This window comes from Schistocerca cancellata, chromosome 4 (assembly GCF_023864275.1).
Source record: "Schistocerca cancellata isolate TAMUIC-IGC-003103 chromosome 4, iqSchCanc2.1, whole genome shotgun sequence".
Classification (NCBI taxonomy): Eukaryota; Metazoa; Arthropoda; class Insecta; order Orthoptera; family Acrididae; genus Schistocerca; species Schistocerca cancellata.
The window spans coordinates 42,645,199-42,670,447 of record NC_064629.1 but is presented as its reverse complement, the minus strand read 5'-3'; the positions used below and the strand labels follow the sequence as shown (position 1 = coordinate 42,670,447).

General features: G+C 42.4%; 1 protein-coding gene across 1 annotated transcript in view; it reads left to right on the top strand.

The window, feature by feature from the left end:
- Positions 1 to 21,647: 21,647 nt before the first annotated feature.
- LOC126184669 (speckle targeted PIP5K1A-regulated poly(A) polymerase-like) overlaps positions 21,648 to 25,249 on the top strand; it is an 89,736-nt gene continuing 86,134 nt past the window's right edge. Inside the window, exon 1 of the mRNA XM_049927154.1 lies at positions 21,648 to 21,748. Coding sequence (XP_049783111.1) covers positions 21,703 to 21,748 — 46 coding nt within the window. The 5' untranslated portion in view covers positions 21,648 to 21,702. The remainder of the gene's footprint in view (positions 21,749 to 25,249) is intronic.

The following is a 25,249-nucleotide window of genomic DNA, read 5'->3' as shown; positions in this document are numbered from 1 at the left end:
TTGTTTAGGTTTAAAAGTTAACATTAATTAAAGAAAAGGAACTGAATAATGTTAATTTATCAGCACATATTAAAAGATTAGCCTATTTCTTCTTTTCTAAGTAATATCACCTCACTCATTGATGAAACTGCAGAGATCACACATGCAAATATGTCCCATTACAAATTCGCTTCGGGAGAGTTCATGGTATGGAGTGAGGCAGAATGATCATTGCACCCATTTCCTTCCACTTTTTTCTCTTTTGTCAGTTAAATATTGGCCGCCACATGTGTCAGAAGTCCAGTCATGTTCACTGGGTTTTTTAAAACTTTTCTAGCTTTTGTATGCTGTGTGAGAAGGGAATGTAAGTAAACAGATATCACTTTGGTTAGCAAGCTCAAGTACTTGTGAAGAAATAAGTGCTGCAAGTGAATCCATCAGCAATGGCACTGGCGTTGTTCTGTTAGATTCAAGAAAAAATTTTAATGTTTTAAAAATAATTCTTCGGTAATTCACCCTTTTTCAGACAGACGAACCTTGGTGTACAGCAGACAGTCCCTCCCTCTTGTAATCTTCATTCCACCGAGAACCTTTGAAAATTATAAACGGGGTTATCCTAATGCCATTAGCACAAACACAGCCTACCAAAGCTTAGTTTCTCTCCTTTCTGTGTAGGTACAGCTACATGTGATCTTTCCAATGTCAGTTGCAACCTCATTAGGCCTAACAAATATCAAGCTGGTTTCTGGGACAATGCACAAATGATCGTCCAACTTGCTTAGAAGAGACAAGCCTGGTTTCTGGCATTTGAAAGTCTGGTAAAATAATAGTCTCTCATAATAGGATTAGCCATGGAAGCACAGTATGGAAATAAATTTTTCTAATACTCTCAAAGTCAGCCCATATCGACATTTATAGCTAACTGAACCAACATTTCTTTCTTGCAGTTTTCTTTTAACTGTTAATAAAATTCTCACGGTGAACCACACCTACCAATCCATTTGCAATCACCCTCACTTGTTTGGCAATAAGTCAAAATCCCATCACTTGCATTGTTATTAGGGTTACCGTATTCTGGAACGCTAATATGAGGATAATCCCTCAACACGCTTTTAATTTTAAGACGGTTTGAGTTCAGATGTCAATAAAAGGATAGAAGAAAGTAAACAATACTGATGTCATGTGCTAGAATTTTTTTAATGCAAAACTGTGATTGACACACGTCTAACCCATAGCCTAGCTCGGCTAATCGGATCTAGATTTGGATTTTTTTTGTTTTGTTTTAACTAAGAAAGTACGATTCCCGCACAATCTGGATTAATCCCTTGAGAACTGCCGAATGGTACATTCTTAGTTCAATTTTATGATGTCAAATGGCTATATTTCATACGAAATAAGAGATAAATAAAAATTTTACACCCGTGTCTACATTACTTTAGAGCCCATGCCCCGTGTATATTTTCCAGTGGACTGGATCTTCTTTAAAAGTTCTTTTTGTTGACACAAATAAAATTTTACGCAAATTAAATTTTACCATTACAGTCTCTTTTACAGGTTCAACTGTTAAGTCGTTTCTCTACTTTGCTCACTACAGTATGCATGTACGAGGGTTGGAACTTTAATAGTGGCAACTATTTATTTACCGCTCGTACAAAGTAGATACGTGTTTCAAAGTTTTACTGGCCTTCAAAGTAGTCAGCAGCATTGTGTATAACCCGTTGCCAGCAATGTGGAAGTCGTATGATACTCTTAGCAGTGCCAGTTGTGTTGACAGTTCGAGCGGCGCGGTCTATTGCCCGACGAATTTTTAGTAGTTCTGAAGCGAATGCCATGAAGCGTTTCCTTCAGTTTAGAAATCGAGTTGAACTCACGAGGGCTTAAGTCAGGGGAGTGCAGCAGGTAGTATAGCACTTAGTAGCCCCATCAGTCAAATAAATCAGTAACAGCTTGCACTGTATGTGCTTGAGCATTGTCCTGCAAAATGATGGTAAGGTCCTGCATCCTTGGAACACAACCTACGACCAGCTTAGAGACAGAAGTGATTACTCATTTTCCAATGCTCGTATTAAGAACAACCTCTCAACAGAGGCGTTACTGACGAACACAACAAATAAGAACCGCGCAGTTTTAATTAATTCATAAACTGTTCTTCATTACATATTACATCCCGAGTACATGTCCATGGTTGAGAGCCGGCCGGGGTGACCGCGCGGTTCTAGGCGCTACAGTCTGGAACCGCGCGACCACTACGGTCGCAGGTTCGAATCCTGCCTCTGGCATGGATGTGTGTGATGTCCTTAGGTTAGTTAGGTTTAAGTAGTTCTGATGACCACAGAAGTTAAGTCCCATAGTGCTCAGAGCCGTTTGACCCATGGTTGAGAAAAACTTATCCCCCTTCAGACAATCTAATGCATTGTCAATTCGTGGAAGAGGGTAAATGGTTATCTTATTAAGTTTCTGTAATCAACACAAAAGTTCCAACTGCCATCCTTCTTCCTGACGAGGACCACTGGTGATGACCATGGGCTCTGGGAAGGCTGAATGATGTCATTCTTCATCATTTTCTCTACCTCGTCGCGAATTATTCGGTGTTCCATTGCTGACACACGGTATGCTCTCTGGCTTATTGGTGGATGGTCTTCAGAGCTAATCCGGTGCTTCACCGTCGATTTTTCTAATTTGCTCTTCACCTGTGGATTGAAGCATTCAGAGAACTCTCGAAGAATAGCAAATAGCTTCTTCTGTTGTTCTTTAGTGAGATCCGGTGATAGTCGAGCTTGAAGATTTTGTCTCGTAGTGGTAGCGCTAATTTCGCCCACAGACTCGACATGGGAGGTTTCTATGATGCTCAGCTGTTCTTCAATTAACGGCTCAGCGTTTGCTATGCACATGCATCTTGGAAGGATCTGCAGTTCTCGGCGACAGTTAACTATTCACAATGCACCGAATCCATTCTTAAACGAGACGACAAAGGCTGGGATGACCAAGTTATTCTTCAGTGGTATGCTTCTCTTACATTCCACTACAAGATCCATGAATTGATGCACGGCATGACACATGACAGTTACCTTTATAGCGCTGACTGCAGGAATGATCACTTCATCCAGCACACATATTCTCCACAGACTCAGATGCACATCTTCCTGTCCACAGCATCCCATCCCGTCTAGCATAATCCTCGAGCAACCACAATCTATAACTGCCTGAGAAGCTTTCAAAAAGTCCCATCTGAGAATGACGTCATGACTACACACTCGTAAGATGATGAATTTGGGCTGCATATGGCTACTTATACCCTCATGAATGTTACATCTTCCTGTTGGTTTTAGATGTTTCCCATTAGCCACCTTCAGCAGAGATGTTTTGTTGTTCAGGAATACAGTTTTCTGCAACTGGCACCAGTACTACTCCGAAATGACTGAATATGACAGGTCGGCCATCCATGAGGATATCAAGGTAGGTTTATCTTTTTTGTAGTGATCGACGGAGGAGGATTTTTCTCTCGGCGGCCTCACCTCCAAGGAATGTCGCACCCTTTAGTTTTCCAGGTGGCGACAGCTACGTGATCGGCTGGAGCTTCTAAACGGCGGTGGAGACCTTGATTGGCGTGTTGAGGGACGTCCTCTCCAGCGGCTAGCTTGCGGCGATGGTGATCTATGTCGTCCTGCATCCACTTCTTCTTGTTCATCTTCGTCGTTTCAGAGTTGGCGTCGGTTAGGATCGGTCTGCTGTCTTATGCCGTGAGCGTCATAAAATATTCGCCGCCTTTCTAGACAATAGCGCCCCACATGTCCCGGTCGTGCGCAGTGGAAACATACTGGTTGGTTATCCTGCGCCCTCCAGACATCAGTCTTCCTTGGTGCCCAAACAAGTTCCTCGTGTGGCATTGTAGGAACGGAGCTCCTCCTGGATTTCGACTTTTTCACTGTTTCAAAGGGAAATGAAGGACGAAAGACTGGGTTCGATATCTGTTCCACTTCCTCCCTTAACACCTCTTGAAGCGTCTCAGTTTTGTGCTCCCCGTACAATCCAAGTGCCTTCTGAACTTCCTCTCTTACTATCTGGCGAAGAACACTTGTGAAATCAGTTTCTTCATCACTGACGTCGATATGACGTTTGGAAGCCGTTCAAACTTCTTGCATGTAATTCTTTTTTGATGCATTGTCTCGGTATACTGGCACTATTTTGTTAAGTCGTCTGCTGTCGAAACCTCCTTCAGGAGTAGGTATTGATAGATGCCCACAGTAACACCCTTCATGAGATGTGCAATCTTATATTCCTCCTCCATTCTAGGATCCACTACTTTACACAGCTCCAAGATGTCTTGAGTGTAGGATGCTATAGTTTCTCCTGGACGCTGTGCCCTGCAGTTTAATTTATCTTCAGCCTTGCACTTCTGTCATTGTGTGTTGCCGAAATACTTGCGCAATTCCGCCTGGAATACTTCCCAGAACTTCTCCTCGTTGTTCTCATACCATTCCTTGGCAGTGCCCTCCAAGTAGAAAAAAATGTTAGCCAAATACACGATGTCATCCCATTTGTTAAATTTGGCTGTTGTTGTTGTAGTCTTCAGTCCTGAGACTGGCTTGATGCAGTTCTCCATGCTGCTCTATCCTGTGCAAGCTGCTTCATCTCCCAGTACGTACTGCAGCCTACATCCTTCTGAATCTGCTTAGTGTATTCATCTCTTGGTCTCCCTCTACGATTTTTACCCTCCACGCTGCCCTCCAGTACTAAATTGGTGATCCCTTGACGCCTCATAATATGACCTACCAACCGATCCCTTCTTCTGGTGAAGTTTTGCCACAAACTCCTCCCCATTTCTATTCAATACCTCCTCATTAGTTATGTGATCGACCCATCTAATCCTGAGCATTCTTCTGTAGCTTCTGGCTATACGCTCATATACCTTCAGGCACTTGTTGGGATCTTGGCCATCGTCACCAGAGAACCAGGAAGGATGTCTCATTTGGTGGCACACAGTTGCTGTCATCATAACGTCCTTGTCTTCTTCTGTCTCCGACAGATTGCAATCTGTTGAATAAGGTTCGAACTCTGGTTTCTCGCCGCGTAAACGGCGGCTCTGTCGTGGCCTGATGGGAGCCACTGTGTCGTCGATAGTGTGTGCTATCGCAAGTTCCAATACCCGGCGCCTCCCCAAGAATAATGTCACTTAGACGAAGGTGTAATTAGATGAATGACAAACACTAACTTCACTTAACGAAGGTTTATTCAGCACTTGCACATACGAGAGTGCGGAGCGAACTGCCTCCGGTCAGAACAAATACGGTATATATACAGTTACAGAACATTCCAGTACAATGATTCTTGACATTTGTGGATACTTCTAGAATGTACTCGAACTGAATATAGAAATTAAGATTTTACAGTTCACGTGAGTTTTGAACTCAAGACCATCCATGCAACAGTCTAGTATCATAACCACTATATCATAGTAGCTGTGCTACTCAGCTTCTTCTGCGACAATATCGAAACGAACTGATTATAACAAAACTAATTAAGAGAAAGATTCAAAAACAAATTTTCATTTCTGTTAAGAAGTACTCTGGTAATTTCTGCAACTATAAAAGCACAGAGAACCTTTAAATTGCATTATAGTGAAGCACATGGCGAAGTCATACTGTTATAACACAGCATTAATTTTACTATTATTTATTAAATCTAATGGGAAGAGCTCAGGAAAGCTGGGGTATTGAGCAGAGAGAAACCAAAATGTATCAGAAAAACGGGAAAATTAAATGAATGACAACAAATATGAAACAGCAGCATAAAATGTGGAGAAACAGACACACTAAAATTCTATAAGAAAAGCCAGTGCATGACAAACGAATACCTACAAAAAATAAAGATAACTAGAACTAACCTAAGTCGGTAAATTCCAGTTACAGATTCCAACCGCTCCATAATTCATGTGTAAATTATTTTTGCAGTTGTGTGCACTTAGACGTGATTAATAGCATTTCTACATCTGTGATTGCTCCCTAAACCTACTGCTGATTGTAGCAAAAATTGGAGTCAGTAAATAGAACCGACCTATGTAGGTCAAATCTAGTTCAGACAGCAATTACAAGTGACAATTTAGTGCACACGCTCGTTGTTACAACGATCTAAATAACGAACCTTGGAATGTTTGGAATTAACCTACGTAGGTCAGTTCCAGTTACCGATTCCAGTATTTTTTAGACCCTACTTTTTGTCAATTTTCGTTACCTGTTTAGTCGTCCTGTTAGATTTAACAATTAGTATTGAAATTTAACGCTGATTTAAAATATGATTTCGTCATGTGCTATACTGTACCTGATTTAAAGGTTCTCCGTGCTTTTCTTACTCGAATAAATAACGATAATTTATTTCAGATATGTACACTTCTCTTTTATGTTATTTATTTTCCTTACCTTTAATTCTTGTCGGTATAATTTGTGGCTAAGTAATTATTCATGTGAACCGTGTTTGTAATTTTATTGTATGCTACCTTCGTTTGCTTACGAATATGATCAGTTGCTTTCATTGGTCTCTATACTATGGAGATCACTGGTTGCTTTCAAAGATTGCCTCTATGTAGCGTAGGTATGACTCAAGCCGACGAGTGGAATCGGACACTAGTACTGACCCAATATTTTTACTAAAAAGCGTAGCTGTATGCATCTACTAATAGTATTGAAAACTACAGATACCGTAATAATTTGAATATAAAATACGATTTTTAAAAATTTATGCCTGCACGATTACTTTCAAACATCCTTGAGAAACTATTTTCCCCTGAAAACGCCATTGCAAAGAGTATAAAGTAAGTTAAAAAAATATGCTTTACGTAAACTCCTGCAAAGTTTTGAAAGTGGAGTACACTTGACCGATTCTCTTTACATTAATATGTATTTAAGAAATAAAATGAAGTACAAATTTACTCGTAAACAAAGCAAAATCATTGTCGCGATACTGCGCGCTGTCCTTTTATATTTGCTACAGTGAACAATGATAAAACGGTGGTTCTGCTTGAGCAGTACGAAGAAGTCATTTTGCGCCAACTTGGTGTACAATCGAGGTAACTTTGTACCATTTACCATTTTTTGTGAATATTGGACACAAAATGAATCACAAATCGCAACAGACATTGTACCATTTTACATCTGCAGTTGTGAGTGCTTGGAAAAATGAAAATGTAAACTAACTATGCCTCATTACAGTAATTTTGATGCTGGTACAAAGTTAAGCTTACAAAAACAAAAAATCTATATCGAACGCAATTAAAGGGTAATCACAAGCCTTAAGAGCTTCTGGTGAGTTGGAAGGACAACAAATACTGAACAGAAATCGCAGAGGAAATAAAACTGTTACTTTTAGTACGGTACAAAATAGTGGAAGTAGTTGGAGCAGAACTGGTAAGTGGTACAAAGACCCTGCTCGTAAAATGTTACCCTGATGACTTTATCACCAAATAAGGTTTCCTCACCGTGCGATATTTTAACATCCCCAGGAAACTGTACCATGCGACAGAATTGTCTGTGACCGTACGTAGGCGTCAATACCTTGTAAAATGATTCGACATTCCGTATCGGTAACCGTGATAGAGGCAAAACGCTGTATGCACTGATTAATTTCTAATGCAAAACGTATGAGAGACTACAACAAATGAGAGCGCAAAACGTGGGAACCTTCCGCTCTAGAAATGTCACTTATGCAATACGTGCAATAAACTAGGTCTGAATTTAAACGTTGACATATAGATGATATAATTTTAACTGTGTATACTCTGGAGCTAGTAGTTACTATGGCAACAAGCCAGAGATCACATCTCAACTGACGCTACTGCATTGCCAACCACGAAATACTGAATGAAGTTCCTTCCGTTGATTACTATAAAATTTTACACAAATAGCCTTCTAAATTTCTATGAATGGTGATAAGTGACCCTCATTTCTCGTACATCAGCTGAAATCATCATTACTGTACTAGGGAAATTGATTTCAACTAAACGTTATTCTTTGGAATAGTGTTAATACAAAATGGAAAAGGTAATTATACCCGCACTGCCCTTCAAATATACACTCCTGGAAATTGAAATAAGAACACCGTGAATTCATTGTCCCAGGAAGGGGAAACTTTATTGACACATTCCTGGGGTCAGATACATCACATGATCACACTGACAGAACCACAGGCACATAGACACAGGCAACAGAGCATGCACAATGTCGGCACTAGTACAGTGTATATCCACCTTTCGCAGCAATGCAGGCTGCTATTCTCCCATGGAGACGATCGTAGAGATGCTGGATGTAGTCCTGTGGAACGGCTTGCCATGCCATTTCCACCTGGCGCCTCAGTTGGACCAGCGTTCGTGCTGGACGTGCAGACTGCGTGAGACGACGCTTCATCCAGTCCCAAACATGCTCAATGGGGGACAGATCCGGAGATCTTGCTGGCCAGGGTAGTTGACTTACACCTTCTAGAGCACGATGGGTGGCACGGGATACATGCGGACGTGCATTGTCCTGTTGGAACAGCAAGTTCCCTTCCCGGTCTAGGAATGGTAGAACGATGGGTTCGATGACGGTTTGGATGTACCGTGCACTATTCAGTGTCCCCTCGACGATCACCAGTAGTGTACGGCCAGTGTAGAAGATTGCTCCCCACACCATGATGCCGGGTGTTGGTCCTGTGTGCCTCGGTCGTATGCAGTCCTGATTGTGGCGCTCACCTGCACGGCGCCAAACACGCATACGACCATCATTGGCACCAAAGCAGAAGCGACTCTCATCTCTGAAGACGACACGTCTCCATTCGTCCCTCCATTCACGCCTGTCGCGACACCACTGGAGGCGTGCTGCACGATGTTGGGGCGTGAGCGGAAGACGGCCTAACGGTGTGCGGGACCGTAGCCCAGCTTCATGGAGACGGTTGCGAATGGTCCTCGCCGATACCCCAGGAGCAACAGTGTCCCTAATTTGCTGGGAAGTGACGGTGCGGTCCCCTACGGCACTGCGTAGGATCCTACGGTCTTGGCGTGCATCCGTGCGTCGCTGCGGTCCGGTCCCAGGTCGACGGGCACGTACACCTTCCGCCGACCACTGGCGACAACATCGATGTACTGTGGAGACCTCACGCCCCACGTGTTGAGCAATTCGGCGGTACGTCCACCCGGCCTCCCGCATGCCCACTATACGCCCTCGCTCAAAGTCCGTCAACTGCACATACGGTTCACGTCCACGCTGTCGCGGCATGCTACCAGTGTTAAAGACTGCGATGGAGCTCCGTATGCCACGGCAAACTGGCTGACACTGACGGCGGCGGTGCACAAATGCTGCGCAGCTAGCGCCATTCGACGGCCAACACCGCGGTTCCTGGTGTGTCCGCTGTGCCGTGCGTGTGATCATTGCTTGTACAGCCCTCTCGCAGTGTCCGGAGCAAGTATGGTGGGTCTCACACACCGGTGTCAATGTGTTCTTTTTTCCATTTCCAGGAGTGTAGAAGACCGCACGACCTCGATTGAAATACTAACTTCGCTTGAAATTGTTATACGTTTGAAGAAATTAAGACAGAAAGAAATATATACGCCGGCTTGTCAGAGTTAATCGATATAAAGCTACATGTACGAACAGATGTTTGTATACTGTGTTTTGTAGTAGTTTTATGGAATGGGTAGCTGGTAGCTGTTTGGATGTGAGATTGAGGAGATGAATGTAACTACAGTTCTTGTTACTAGCGATATTTTGTAACTTAAACTTGTAGTAAATTAGGAAATGGTATATATTGATTTAAATAGCATGTGATTTGAGGTATTCCCCGTAAAGATGGCAAGTAGCCAAAGTCATTTACTGGGGCTTGAAGGAAGGACGGTGCAACTAATTTTGTGTGTTAGTTCATCAGTGAGACGAGCAGTTTCATTATTGCTTGTCATTTATATAGCTGTTGTAAGTGAATACTACCTTTGTCTCTGGGACTGAGTTACGACTCAACAGGAGAATGGTAAAATAGTTGTCAACACAAATTTAATTTGCAACAGTTAGTTGCATTTTATAATTTTATTACAAAGTTTTTTTACAACCGTCATTCAGCTATGTTAGACATACTCATGGTTGCAGGAACACCCGTTAGGATTTGATATAGCATTTGTTGTGACTTGGCAAGACAGCCAAGTCACTATGCGAGGATGCCGAAATGCACGCGCTTAGCTCACGCAGGCTTGCGTGAGGTCTGGAACAGTGTAAGGCTAGGCGCGCACAGGCGACTTTTCAGTCGGCGCGACTTAACAATCGCTGTCGCGGAAATACATTGTGGTGCGCACACAGCGGCAGGGAAATCGCAACTACTCTCAGTACCAGCATGGATTTCATCGACACAGCTTGTTTGGCGGCGCTTTTACTGCGAAGAAGAGCGAGAAAACAGCGCAAATGTCGTTAATGGGTGCATCCGATTGTATGTCAAAGACTAGTGAAAGGGCAGTTTTACAAATTACACGAAGAGTTACCAAAATCACCCAAATAAATTATTTCAATACTATCGAATGAGTAAGAATAGTTTTGATACACTGCTTCAGACAGTAGGACCGAATATAACAAAACAAGATACGACATGAAGTGTATACCACCTGAGGAGCGCTTATCAGTGACTGAGGTGAGCACACATTATTTCATTCAACAGCTTTTATTGCCCTTTTACATTATTGATTTCATTCTAAAATTGTTGGTGCCATTTTACATTACCGATCAGATACATCAAGAGAATCACTACTGCAAGTCGAAGTTGGCGAACTTGTTTCATGAGAAAACTGCAAAACCATGCTGCGCATAGAGGTTTCTGTGGTCTTGTTGCGGTTGTCAGCAGAGGGGCACACGAACAAATTTTGTGGAGGTTCCGTTTCATTTGGGACATTTGAAGAATACGGTTGAACGAATGAAGATCCTGGAGAATAAGTTGCTTGAGTGGTGTTGTAAGTCGCTTGACTTGTGTTATAACACATGTTCGGATGCTGTGGAAAAATCGGTGAAAGCTGATAATATCTGGCATTCCTCATCACATTCAGTATTTCTATTTTCGCGTAATGTTTCTGTTCTTCGTTTAACTTCGCCGGCATGGGGACAAGCATTAATGGAAAGTTCTTATCCTCGTTAACTTCTTTTTGTCTGTCTTTTAATATATTAATAGAGATTCCTCGTAGGACGTAACTTTCTTGGCTTCTCTTTTCGTAGGATGTCTTACTTTTGTGCTCTGTGCAGTATCGTTGTTTTTTTGTAGACAAACTAGGGGGAGAACCTACTTCCTTGTTTCCTGTGATACTGGGCATAATTTCGATATTGCTGGTGGTCGGTTTGTCTTCCATTTGAGGAAGCAGAAATAACATTGCATGGAAGTATAGATATTTCCTCCGTTTTCTTGCAGCCTCGCCAGACGAAGATTTTTTCTGTGATGCCTGTTCTCTCGCGAAGCAGTCCTTCAGATTTTTCCACTTCCATTGAATTTCTTTACCTGTCACAAATGAAATTATCACTGTATATAATTTATCGTAAGTATTTACCTTAATACTTCCATGAATAAATATTAATGCTGTTACTGAATATTAATACTTCCAGATACCTTGCAACTGGAAATGGCTTTCGCTCATTACACTACGAATACCTACTGGGAGCCACTATAATCAGAGAAATTGTGAATAGATGCGAGCAGTTGTGGCAATGACTACAGCCTATTCATATGGCAGAAAAAACTGAAGATGATTGGAAGATTATTGCCAAACAGTTTTTAGACAGAACTGACTTTCCAAATTGCATTGGTGCTGTGGACGGGAAACATGTGAGACTGAAGAAGCCTGCTGACAGTGGCTAAGAGTTTTATAATTACAAGAATTATTTTTCGAAAATACTTTTGGCCGTAGTGGACGCTGACTATTGTTTCACTGAGGTAGGCGTGGGCTCGTACGGAGCCAGTGGGGATTCTGATGTGTACAAGAAATCCAACTTCTATCAAAAACTGAAATCTAATCAGTTAAACATTCCAAATCTTCAAAAATTACCGCACGACGAGGAAGGAGAGCCTCGACCTTTTAATTTTCTAGGAGATGAAGCATTTGCAATGTCTAGACATATTCTGCGGCCGTACTCTAAGAAAAACCTGACAATGAAACAGTGGGTTTTTAATTATAGACATTGTGCTCGTAGAACGGTGGAATGTACTTTGGGGATTTTGACTAACAAATGGAGAATATTTCATCGACCTATGGATGTGGATGTTGGTTTTTCTGACATAATCATAAAAGCATGTTGTATTCTGCATAATTTCGTAAGACGAAATGACGGTGTACGAACTGAGGACGAGTCGTACGAATGTCTTCTGCAAGGCTGTGAGCCTGTAGGAACAAGAGCTGATGCGTGTGGTATGCAGATAAGGGATTATTTTGCAAACTACTTTGTGACTCCAGAAGGATCAGTATCTTGGCAATATGAAAAAAAGATTGTTGTAACTGTGATATCTTCATGAATGAATAAAATAAGTGAACCATGAAATACCTTTGTTAGTCTTTTCTGGTCCAGGCAGTTCAGTCCAGTTCCGAATTAGGCTGCAGCATACTTCTCCCCAAAGTTTCTCTTTCAAAGTGCGATCACTGTATTCTTTTAATTTCCTGTTGTAGAGAGCTGGTCACTTTTCTACTTCTGCAATTAGTCTTTCTGAATCGACATCACAACTTACAATGTCATCCGTAGTGCAAATCCCATTATCAGACATGCTGCTGGCGCACTGAACTTGTGTGTATGCATCACAGAGCGAGAGCGACTGACACAAACCGCGTCGCTAGTGCGCGCGGGCCCATGCCAGTGCCTGTGAATCATTCCACACCTGCGACAATCGCGCCGCGCATGAAATAGGGCCGGTTGCGTCTTTTAAATCGCCGCTACTTTTTTGTCGTATGTGCTTGCGCTCCTATTCAAGCCACTGTGTTTCATTCTTGCGACAAATAAACCGCGCGACGGAAACTCGCCAGTGCGCGCCTAGCCTAAAGTAGTTCATATAGCAAATAAAGTACGTAGTTGATGTAATACTTAACTTTAATCCACAATTGGTGAACATTGCTCTTGTTGATACATTATATAATCTCAATATAACTGGTCATGGCGCCTTGCTAGGTCGTAGCAAATGACGTAGCTGAAGGCTATGCTAACTACCGTCTCGGCAAATGAGAGCGTATTTGTCAGTGTAGCTTCGCTAGCAAAGTCGGCTGTACAACTGGGGCGAGTGCTAGGAAGCCTCTCTAGACCTACCGTGTGGCGGTGCTCGGTATGCAATCACTGATAGTGGCGACACGCGGGTCCGTCGTATACTAGCGGACCACGGCGATTTAAAGGCTACCACCTAGCAAGTGTGGTGTCTGGCGGTGACACCACATTCCGCCCCCGCAAATCGGCGTACGGTTGTATAAGGCTTCCGCCCGCCGTGGGGAGGACCCCATGTTGACGTATGCGATGAGGTGGGGAGCCTAACAACAGGCGAGGCTGTGCCACCCGCACCCGGCCATTCGGTCCGAGGGGAGCTAGGAAACGCCTGAAAACCTAGTCCAGGGTGCACGCCAACATGCGGTGTATGCGCCCGTAGATAGGAGGGGCCGAAGGGTCGACCTCCATCGAGTCGGAGCACCTGACGGGCGAAGACGACAGATGGTCCGGAGCGGGCAAGAGTTCCATGGCGGAGGACAACTGGTCACGGGAAGCGATCGGCGGCACGTGACCCAGGGAGGTGCTTGGCGGTTGCAGCGACTCGTCCACTGTGGGCGTCGCCGGCGGGAGAACAGGCGGCGGCAGCGGCGCGTCGCCATGGGGCAAAATGTAAGGCAGCGTCGGTAACACCTGGGGATGAGGCGAGCCAGTAGATGGGTCCCCAGGGCGCTGACCGGACGGCACCGTCGCTGAAAGCAGACGGGGAGCGGCAGATCCCGGGCAATGACAGAGGCGCAGCTGAGTGAGATGCCGACGCACCTCACCAGAGGCCCCCAAAACCAGATACACCGCGCGGCTGAGGCAGCGAAGAATGCGCCCTGCGAGCCAACGCCGTGAACCGCGATAGTGGCGGTAGTATACAACGTTGCCTGGAGCAAAAGCAGGCGTCTGCCGCTGCACGAGAAGCTGATGCGGCGGATGTAGCAAAGACATCAAGGTTCGATGAGGGCGACCATGAAGCAACTCAGCCGGCGAGCGACCATCTCGGGGCTGAGAGCGATACGAGGACAAAAAGAGCAATAACGCGTCCTCCCGAGAATGGGACTCTTTCAACTTCAACATCTGTGACTTGAAAGTCCAGACCAAACGTTCAGCGGCACCGTTTGACTGTGGCGAAAACGGCGCGGACGTCAGATGTTGAATACCATTGGCCTTGCAGAATGAAATTCTGCGGACATGAATTGTGGGCCATTGTCAGAAACAATAGTCTGTGGAAGACCTTCAATGCAAAAGATAGCAGATAACGCTTGGATGGTGGCAGAAGACGTCGTGGAAGACATCCGGACAACAAAAGGAAAATTACTGAATGAATCTACCACAACCAACCATCGAGCATTCCAGAATGGACCAGCAAAATCGCTGTGTAAACGTTGCCAAGGGGAAGTGGCTTTCGGCCATGCAAAGAATTTCCGCAGTGGTGCGGATTGTTGTTCGGCACACGCCATGCTAGAAGAGCATATATTCGAAATCGCAGCATCGATTCCGAACCAAGTACAGTGCTGACGAGCAAGTTGTTTCGTTCTCACTATACCCCAATGTCCTTGGTAGAGAAGCTGTAAGACAGAGGACTAATGAATGTGGGACCACGACCCTGGACTGATCATTATCAGAACGCAACAGCAAAACACCACGTCGTACAAAAAGTCTCTCTTTGTGAGCAAAAAATCGGCGAACCAACGGATCCTCGATCCGTAACTTTGACAAGGGCCATTGCGTAGCAACAGAACGCAAAACGGTAGCAAGGACAGGGTCTGCAGCTGTGGCTGTAGCTACACGACGAAAATCAATCGGAAACGATTCGACCACGTCATCGGTTTCCGAATCAATGAACATGCAAGCAAGTTCGGAGGAATCGAATGCTCTATCCTCAGCAACAGGCAAACGGGACAACGCATCGGCGTTTCCGTGCTTAGCAGTGGACTGATACAAGATATCGTAGCGGTACTGCGAGAGGAAAATAGACCAGCAAATGAATTTCTGCGCTTTACGCGGAGGTACAGGCTTGGTGGGATGAAAAAGCGACGTCAAAGGCTTGTGGTCTGATGATGGTAAAGTGACGATCACACAAGAAATCATGAAACTTGGTAACACCAAAGACGAGAGCCAATGCTTCTTTCTCGATCTGTGAATAATTGCGTTGCGCAGACGAGAGCAATTTGGACGCAATGGCAATAGGGCGATCCATCTGTGTGCGCAAGTACAGAACCGATCCCGAAATCCGATGCATCGGCCATCAACAAAAGGTGTTTCTGGGGATTGAATGGCGTAAGGCAATTAGTGGAAAGCAACGCCGATTTCAACTGGCGAAAGGCGTGTTCGCATTCCGTCGTCCAGACGAACGGAACACCTTTACGGTGTAAGCGATGAAGCGGGGCTGAAATGGAAGAGGCGTGTGGGATATATTTATGATAATGGTTGATTTTTCCCAGCACACACTGTAGCTGCTTCAAATTCTGCGGCGAAGGCAAGTCTTGTATGGCACGGAGGTGCTCGGGACTGGGATGTATGCCTTGGGCATTGAGGACATGTCCCAGATATGGCAAGTTGCATGGGGGCTTAATTATTTAAATATTATGCAAATAATTTTACTGTCTGTCCGGTTACGCTGTCTCGTATCCAGTTGGCCCTGACTAGTATTACTCCGCAATCTGACTGCATAGAATAACAACAAAGAATGAAAGAAAACTTCCGTTAACACAATTAATTAATTAAGTCCCCAGCAACTATAAAACTTACGAAACAACAAAACACAAGTGTAGCTGTTCTGTGTGTTGAAGTGTGATTCAACGTACTCATCTGGCACGGTTCTTCCTCAATAAGACAAGATATTTTAAATACCATTTACACTGAATTAATTAAATAAAACTGAAATACTATAATTGCACATAGAAACCACAATACAGTCTGATACAAGAACACGAGCCAGATGCTTGTTGACTGAACCTGTTACCAAGAGGCATTATTGTTTAAGACATTGAAATAGAAAAAAAGGAATTTTTTACCTTCATATATACTGACGAAAAGCACATTACAGCATCCCTAATCCAACAACATCTGGTTTCTAGCCCATCAAAACTATGTCAACATCTGAACAAGCACTCTCCATGGGAACTTCTCAACAACGACACGCTACTGCAACATCTCCACAAGCACTCTCTACCACCGCTTCTCGACAAGAACTCTCCACTACCGCTTCTGAACAAACACTGCCAGTGGAGGCGGCTGAATACTGTGACTCAGTGTAGCCACCTTTCATATGCCCCTCCTCCATGGGCTATAATTTGATGGTATTTTTGCCAGCATTGGTGGTGAAAATACCACCAAATTCGTCCAAAAAATACAGACAAAAATTAAAAAGTAATATTAATAAATAAATATCACATAAATAAGTTTTGGCTTTGCACTGACCGTTCCATAACCTAATATATAAAATACAGTAAGGAATACAAATGCTTTCATACATGTGATTTTACATAATAGTTTACATAAGTATTATTCAATCAATGGCAACAGAAATGACTAACAGGTGCAGGTAAGAATCTCATAACATTTCATAAACAGTAAACACAAAAAATCAGTTTTTACAAATATTCACATAAAACCCTTTCAATAGTTCAATAAACAAGTAAAATTCCTCAGAGCAGTTGACAGTTCCAACAGTAGCACCCAGCAATGATTAACAGGTGCAAAAAGCAGTCTCATAACATTTCATCAACAGTATTTAAACAGCTTCAACAGTGGCACCCAGGAATGTTGAGCAGGTGCAGACACCAACAAGTGACATTATTTCAGTAGAAGCAGTCCATCAGTGGCACCCAGCAATGTTGAGCAGGTGCAGACACCAACAAGTGACATTTCAGTAGAAGCAGTCCATCAGTGGCACCCAGCATTGTGGAAAAGGTGCAGACACTAACAAGTGACATTATTTCAGTAGAAGCAATCCATCAGTGGCACCCAGTAATGTTGAGCAGGTGCAAGTAACAGTCCATAATATTCACTATCACTAATTAGACCGTTCATCAGAGCTCATCAGCAGAAATTAAACATTTCCAAGTGGCACCCAGCAATGTTGAATAGGTGCAAGCACGAACAACAGTTTGAATGCACACACAATTGCTTTTACAAAATCATTATCAATGCTCTTACACTAAACATACAAATTATAACAAACACACAATTGATATCAGATTGTCATATTAACTATTACAAAGACACAAATATCAGTAAACATACAATATTTATGGGTGTCAGTGCAGGCCACAACAAACAAGTAAAATAATATTCAGGAAATAGGTCGGTACCAATTATTTGGGATTAGGAAAGGAAAACACACTCCTCTTTCATCCACATTAAGTACTACTGTGTAATTGAATAGTGTTAACTGTGTAAATGCAATTCTGTCCTAAATTTTATGTTCAACTTGTGTATCAAGTAGTAGTGCAGCAATGTATAACAGTCAACATCGTAGTCATCATGTCAAGACTAATGTTTGCCAACCAAATCAAAATGTACAGTTGCTGAACAACTGTCAGTGTGCCAAGATATGCAAATGCTTCCTCTCTAAAAAAAAAAAAAAAAAAAAAATATACTGCTTATTGATTTAACAAAGTGTGTGTGTAGACAATCTTCTTTCCACTTGAGTGTTCTCGTCTGCTATCTTCATCCTCCTTGCTCCATATAGACCAACAAACAAACAAAATGCTCTTCACTTACTTCACCTCTTATCCACCAAAACTCCAATAATCATTAGCATCACATAATCTTAATACTTCAATAATACCTCTTACGTCGATACATATAAACCTTATCAATATCATTTACCTTACCTCTTGTCCACCAAAACTCCAATAATCATCAACTTCACACAATCTCAATACCTCAATATTACCTCTTCAATACGTCGATACATATAAACCTTATTACCAATATGATTTCACTTCCATAACAACTCTTTCCTCTAGTCAGTCTCCTCGAACAAGTACAGATAATATCCTAGTGCAAACTTCAATTCATCATTCCATACAATCCGAAGACACAATGTCCACACACAACCTCTGTGTAATCCACCTGAGCCAAATCGTCTATTCATTATGAATTATAAAATACATTTTGGTTACCTTGTCCATCATAAAATAAAAGAAATGCATACATGACCTCTAACAGCCTTTAGTTTGAATAACTTTCAGTAAGTAGGTGCAAGTACGTAGTATGAAAGATCACATAAGACTGAGTGAATAAATCGTAATATTTCACAGTGTGCACACCACTTCAAGAATCATGGCAAAACAGAAGCAAACATGTGGAGTATTTCTTGTGTCAAGTGTCACTCTTTCAATTGCTCACGAAGAATGCAGTGTAATAACTGTCAGTCTAAACCTAGTGTTGGTATGTCATGTCGTTAGCTTCCTTTCTATTAGCATAAATTTATACAGCTTCCATAAAATCTCCAGCTCATGGCAGTTCATTTTCTTATCTCAAAATATAAAGCACCGAGCGTAAGCAAAACATTCAATAGCGAGTAAATATACCAGTAGAGAACAGAATGTTAACAAGTGGATGTAACACAAGCCTATTCACCGAGAGCTGGGACGAAACATAAACAGCGTCACTTGAGTGACTACGCTCGTTTCCAGAGAAATCATTCGGTGTTCACGTGATACGTAGGGGTGTGGAAAATCCTTGGCGCACGCTTTGCAGCTGGCGGCGTTCGGCTGGCTGTCGAGCTGTCACAGCGGACCGTGAGAAACCTGGGCAACAATGTACGAAATAAGTTTAACAGTAATGTTGAAATAATGCTAAACTGAGTTCATTATGTCGAAGCAGTTTTGTTGTCATTCAGGTTGCTAACAAAACGCTTCATTCAAACACAATTAATTGTTAATTTTAATAACAATACCAGTAATAATAATGATAAAGGACGAGACAAGGTTCACTCTGTCGAACTGTTTTCATTGAGGTTTATAACAAACCGCTCCTCTCTCTCCTCTATAATGCAGTCTAATTTCCAAATTTCAGTTTCCACTTTTTCTACGACATGGAGGACGCACTTGCTCCAATCCTGTGCAATCACTGTTCTTACTGCTTCTTCTAGCAGTACTTTAACTTCCGGCATTTTGCATGTTTTGTTTTTCGCTGCAACATAGCCTTTGATTCTGTCCACACTAACTCGATGGCGTTTAATTCACAGTGGTACGGAGGAACTCTGAGAACAGTTTTTCCTGCATTCTTCCTCATTTCATCTATTGCATATTCGTTGTGCGCTGTTCTGTGATTTTTAACTATATCTAGAAGTTCTTTCTTCAACATACCGTCTTCGAAATCGATGTTTTTAGATTTTAGCCACTCTGATATTTCGTTGGTTGGTTGGTTGGTTGGTTTGGGGAAGGAGACCAGACAGCGTGGTCATCGGTCTCATCGGATTAGGGAAGGATAGGGAAGGAAGTCGGCCGTGCCCTTTCAGAGGAACCATCCCGGCATTTGCCTGGAGTGATTTAGGGAAATCACGGAAAACCTAAATCAGGATGGCCGGACGCGGGATTGAACCGTCGTCCTTCCGAATGCGAGTCCAGTGTCTAACCACTGCGCTACCTCGCTCGGTCTGATATTTCGTGCTTATTGGAATTCGCATTGGTAACTTCTTCTTTTCTCCGAGAATGGCACGGCGCGTTATCAAGAACAATAACCGCATTTTACCTGAAGCCGAGGAAGAACATCTTGAAACCACTTCTCGAAGGTTTCGGCGCACATCTCCTCATGATAATCTCCACTTTTCTTGGATTCGAAAGTCCATACACATACTTCAACGAACCCTGCTTTGCTGCCAATGTGTGCGATAATCAGACTTTTCCCTTTACCTGATGGGCCCTTGCTTCCGGTGGATAATGCGGACAGAAACGCTTGTTTTGAGGAATTTATAGTGTCATCTACCCAGACGTAACTTCGGGTATGTCCTGCGTTCACCCACGTCTCGTCCAAATAGTAAATGGGTCTGCCTTCATCTCTCAAGTCTCTCAACCGTTTCATGGTTCGAAGATAACGCCGCCTCCATAAAATCATGTCATCCCTGTCTATAAGCATGCTATCGCGCCCACGCCGGACATATTTGAAATTCATTTCTCTCAATAACTTAATAAATGTACTTCTCCGAAAATTGCCCAGATCTGCATCTACGTTCACGACTGTAAGCACTTTGTCAATTGTTCGAAATTCCTTACAAAAAAAAAAAAATCGTGTACTTTCCTTCGTATCGCATTTCTATCGAAGTCATCAACACTTTCAGAAAGTTTCTGTCGTAATTTTCCTTTCTTGGGAGACTTCAAAGAGTGTGTGGCCTTGTACTCACTCATCACACGACACATTGTAGAATGTCCAACACCTGTAGCTGCAGCTGTTTTCGAAACAATGTCACTCATCGACTGCTCTGGATGTAACAGTTCCGTTTTATACACGTTAAGCACCATGTGCTTCTCAGGAGAACTTAATGATTTCTTCTTTGCTCGCTTCTTTGGTAGACTCAGAACTGACACGTCAACCTCGCTCGCTGAATCCGTGGATGACATAATGAGGACAGCCGTATGTGATGCTAATGAAATAAGTGAATATATAAAATAAGAAACCATGCTATTGGATTCACACACAAACAGTGAATGCTCAGCGTGACTACAAACAGATATACTTACTCTAATAATCAACAATTAGTCTTTCAAGCATCTTTGCAGAAGAACTTAAGATATCCTGAAATGGGCGCTGCACAACACCCACTAACGAGCTCACACCTGCAACTGAGACGGCCACAATGACTGAGCGCCGCGCCTGCGAACCGCACAATGCATGGCTCATAAAGGACAAACGGTTCCACCCATCGCATTCGAACAAACTACAAAATTAAATTCAAACCTTTATGAAACTTTTATCGCTTACACCCCCACAAAAAAATTCAAAGGGGAAAAGTTTGTCGCTTACTATATTTCGGATGATGATTTGGTACAAGTTCTGCATCAGACGTGAGATTTTAATTTATTTCTTCACTATTAGTGACTCTATTGGACAGGAAATTTGCAGACATCATCAACATATAGTACTGAGGGCAATTATAAAATTATTTTGCTGTGCGACAGACAGTTTAGGAGATATGGCGTGATAAATATAGAGTAACGCGAAAAAACAACTTTTCCTGAAAGCTTAAATATTTATCTTTTTCAGTGACAATAAATTTTAATGTAATGTAAAAAAGGTTGTTGGAAGGTAGTTCTCGGATCACTTTATCAAGTTCAGGCGCCAAATTATAAAAAACACGACTTTAATTTTTTAATTTCTGACGCCCCTGCCCCCTGCCTTGTACACCCCTCGACGGCACCGCTGTGGTCACGCGCCTTGCCGTGTTTGCAGTACGTCTCTTGTTTCGGTGAATGGAGCAAGTGTGGTGTCTGGCGGTGACACCACAGCATTTACTGTAGTTCGTGGGCTACTGAAAGACGTGACATACTACAGGAACAAAATGAGTCAGGGAGCAGGAGATGCCGTTCCTCGCATCTTATTAAAAGGTACGTTGTAATCTTGGGCAATATATTGTAATCTTTACCGATATGTTGTCAGTTTCTCCCTGGTGAAACTTACGTATTGACGCCGCCCCCCTCTCCCCGAAATCTCAGTTGTGGTAAATGACTGATCTGTAACGTAATCCGACGTCTAGGTTTGGTTCTAAGTTGACGAAGCCAACAAATGTGAAACCGGAAAATTTGATAATTGTAACAGATTGACAGATATCAAAGCCTAATGTTTACGTCCCCGCCGTATTGGAAAAGTTTTTAAGGGGTGGGGGGAGGGGGAGGGGTTGTATGCTGGGGATGGGAATGTTATCAGTTGTCATTATGATGACAGACAACTTATACTGCTTTCCGTTGCAAATAAGGTTCATTCGAGCTTAAGTAATTACTTCAGCACAGAGTGAAAGACGATTAATTCTCCACAATAGTGGAAAAAATAATAGTAAAACTCAATAATAGCAGTCTGAAATTGAAATGTAGGCCTACTCCTAAAATTGTTAGGAAACGCCGTGCTTGAAATGCACTCCCACCAGTCGGTCATAACAGTGCAACGACACTTCAGGATGTTCAACAAAGATCCACCAATTGCTAACTCCATTCGGCAATGGTATGTGCAGTTGAAAACTTCTGGGTGCCTCTGTAAGGGGACATCAACGGGTCGGCCTGCAGTGAGCGAAGAAACGGTTGAACGCGTGCGGGCAAGTTTCACGCGTAGCCCGCGGAAGTCGACGAATAAAGCAAGCAGGGAGCTAAACGTCCCACAGCCGACGGTTTGGAAAATCTTACGGAAAAGGCTAAAGCAGAAGCCTTACCGTTTACAATTGCTACAAGCCCTGACACCCGATGACAAAGTCAAACGCTTTGAATTTTCGGCGCGGTTACAACAGCTCGTGGAAGAGGATGCGTTCAGTGCGAAACTTGTTTTCAGTGATGAAGCAACATTTTTTCTTAGTGGTGAAGTGAACAGACACAATGTGCGAATCTGGACGGTAGAGAATCCTCAAGCATTCGTGCACCAAATTCGCAATTCACCAAAAGTTAACGTGTTTTGTGCAATCTCACGGTTTAAAGTTTACGGCCCCTTTTTCTTCTGCGAAAAAAACGTTACAGGACACGTGTATCTGGACATGCTGGAAAATTGGCTCATGCCACAACTGAAGACCGACAGCGCCGACTTCATCTTTCAACAGGATGGTGCTCCACCGCACTTCCATCATGATGATCGGCATTTCTTAAACAGGAGATTGGAAAACCGATGGATCGGTCGTGGTGGAGATCATGATCAGCAATTCATGTCATGGCCTCCACGCTCTCCCGACTTAACCCCATGCGATTTCTTTCTGTGGGGTTATGTGCAAGATTCAGTGTTTAAACCTCCTCTACCAAGAAACGTGCCAGAACTGCGAGCTCGCATCAACGATGCCTTCGAACTCATTGATGGGGACATGCTGCGCCGAGTGTGGGAGGAACTTGATTATCGGCTTGATGTCTGCCGAATCACTAAAGGGGCACATATCGAACATTTGTGAATTCCTAAAAAAAACTTTTTGAGTTTTTGTATGTGTGTGCAAAGCATTGTGAAAATATCTCAAATAATAAAGTTATTGTAGAGCTGTGAAATCGCTTCAATCATTTGTAATAACCCTGTATGTATAATAGTGAGTTGTGACCATCCTCTGCCAACAAAATATATCTTATCTGTGCAGTGTCAGTACATATATTTTGGTAGTGTAACACATTGCTTCCCCCATCTTTTGTCCCCACTTACTTGGTGCAAAAATACCATTAAACTGCAATTGAAACAGTAAGTTCTGTTTCTTATAACTAAGTTTAATCAGCAGTTCTATAAGATAGTGTTTCACAGCATGTGAAAAAACAGAAGTAAAATGCATTTGTTACCTGATGTAGGTATTCCACTTATTATTGAAATTTTGAATGTTTTGTTATTATGAGCTGATCTATGAAATGTTCATTTTTTTTTTCAAACATCTTTCCTTTATCCCTTTTTGTTTCTAAACTCTGAGCTGAATAGCAAATGTATAACTCATTTTAAAGCTGAAGATAATGTGGGAAACTTTTAGGTAAGAACATCAACTTTAATGTAACAGTAACATGTTCTGCTATTCCTATACATGTGAAGTGTTGGAAATGGTGGTAGTGCTTAGACTGCAGAGATTTATTTTTAAATATTCACATTGTTAACTTTGCCAGGTTTATATCAATGTGAGATTGAAAAAGGCTGCAGAAAATCACGTCATATCTAACAGCTGGCCTTAATAGGATGCCACGGTTGTCATGTCCGTTATTATTCTTACTGCTCTGTTGCTATATGCCATGTCTCTCTGCTGTTTACTATACCAGTGACAATATGAAGATAACCTACCCCTCTCTCCCATCCTCCCCCTTTCCCTGACAAGAGAAGCAACTAATAGTTCTGAAAGCTGGAGAAGTGTGACAGGATTGATCTTGTTTTCTAGATTCATAAGGAATCTGATGGGTAGGGTGAGCAGCAGTCTGACATTGTTTGCTAGTTATGATGTAGAAGTACAGGAATGTCATGTTTCTGTGACTGGAAGAATACAAGACAACTAAAATAGAATTTCTATTTGGTGTGATCAGTGAAAGATGTAAATGTGGAAAATGTTTGTTACGGAAGATGGGCAGGAACAATAATTTTGCGCAGTTTGTCCTGTGTGACACCATCACATCATTTGATTATACAGGTGTAATGTTGCAAAGCAGTGTGAAAGGAAACAAGCGCGTGTGGTTGCTTGAGGAAGGTGGATGGGTGACGTAGGTTTGTGGGGGAAATCTTAGGAAAGTGTAGCTCATCTATAAAGCAGTCAGCATATACATAACTTGTGTAACCCATGCATTAGTACTGCTAATGTGTTTGGTATCCCTACCAGCTCGAATTAATTAGACCAATTCAAAGGCATGTTTCTAGATTTGTTACCACTAAGTTTGATCAACACACAAGTATTGTGAAAATGCTTCATGAACTCAAAAGGAAATCTCTGGAGGGAAGATATTATTTTTGCAAAACATTATTGAGAAGCTTTAGACAACGGCCATTTGCAACAGACTGTGGAAGAGTCTTATTGCCACCAATGTACACCTCGCATAATGACCATGATGACAAGATAAGATATAGTCAGTTTTTTTTTTCCTCGCTCCATTTGTGACTGAAACACAAAATGGAATGAAAACATGTGTTACTGGTTACCCTCCCTTCCAAGCACCTTATTGTGGCTTGTGAAGTATCTACATAGATGTAGTGCCGTGTATGTCATTGTGTGTCTACAGGGAGTTTTAATATCTCACCTTCTGTAAATAATTACTAGGCAGCAAATCTCCCATAATTTGACCGTTTTCTTGAATAAATTTCTTTTAATAAAATTAAACGTATATTTACAAAGACTGGGACACACAATGTTTTGATAAAAATGTTTCTGTCCTTACTATACTCTTAACTCACATCATGATTTATTTATTCAT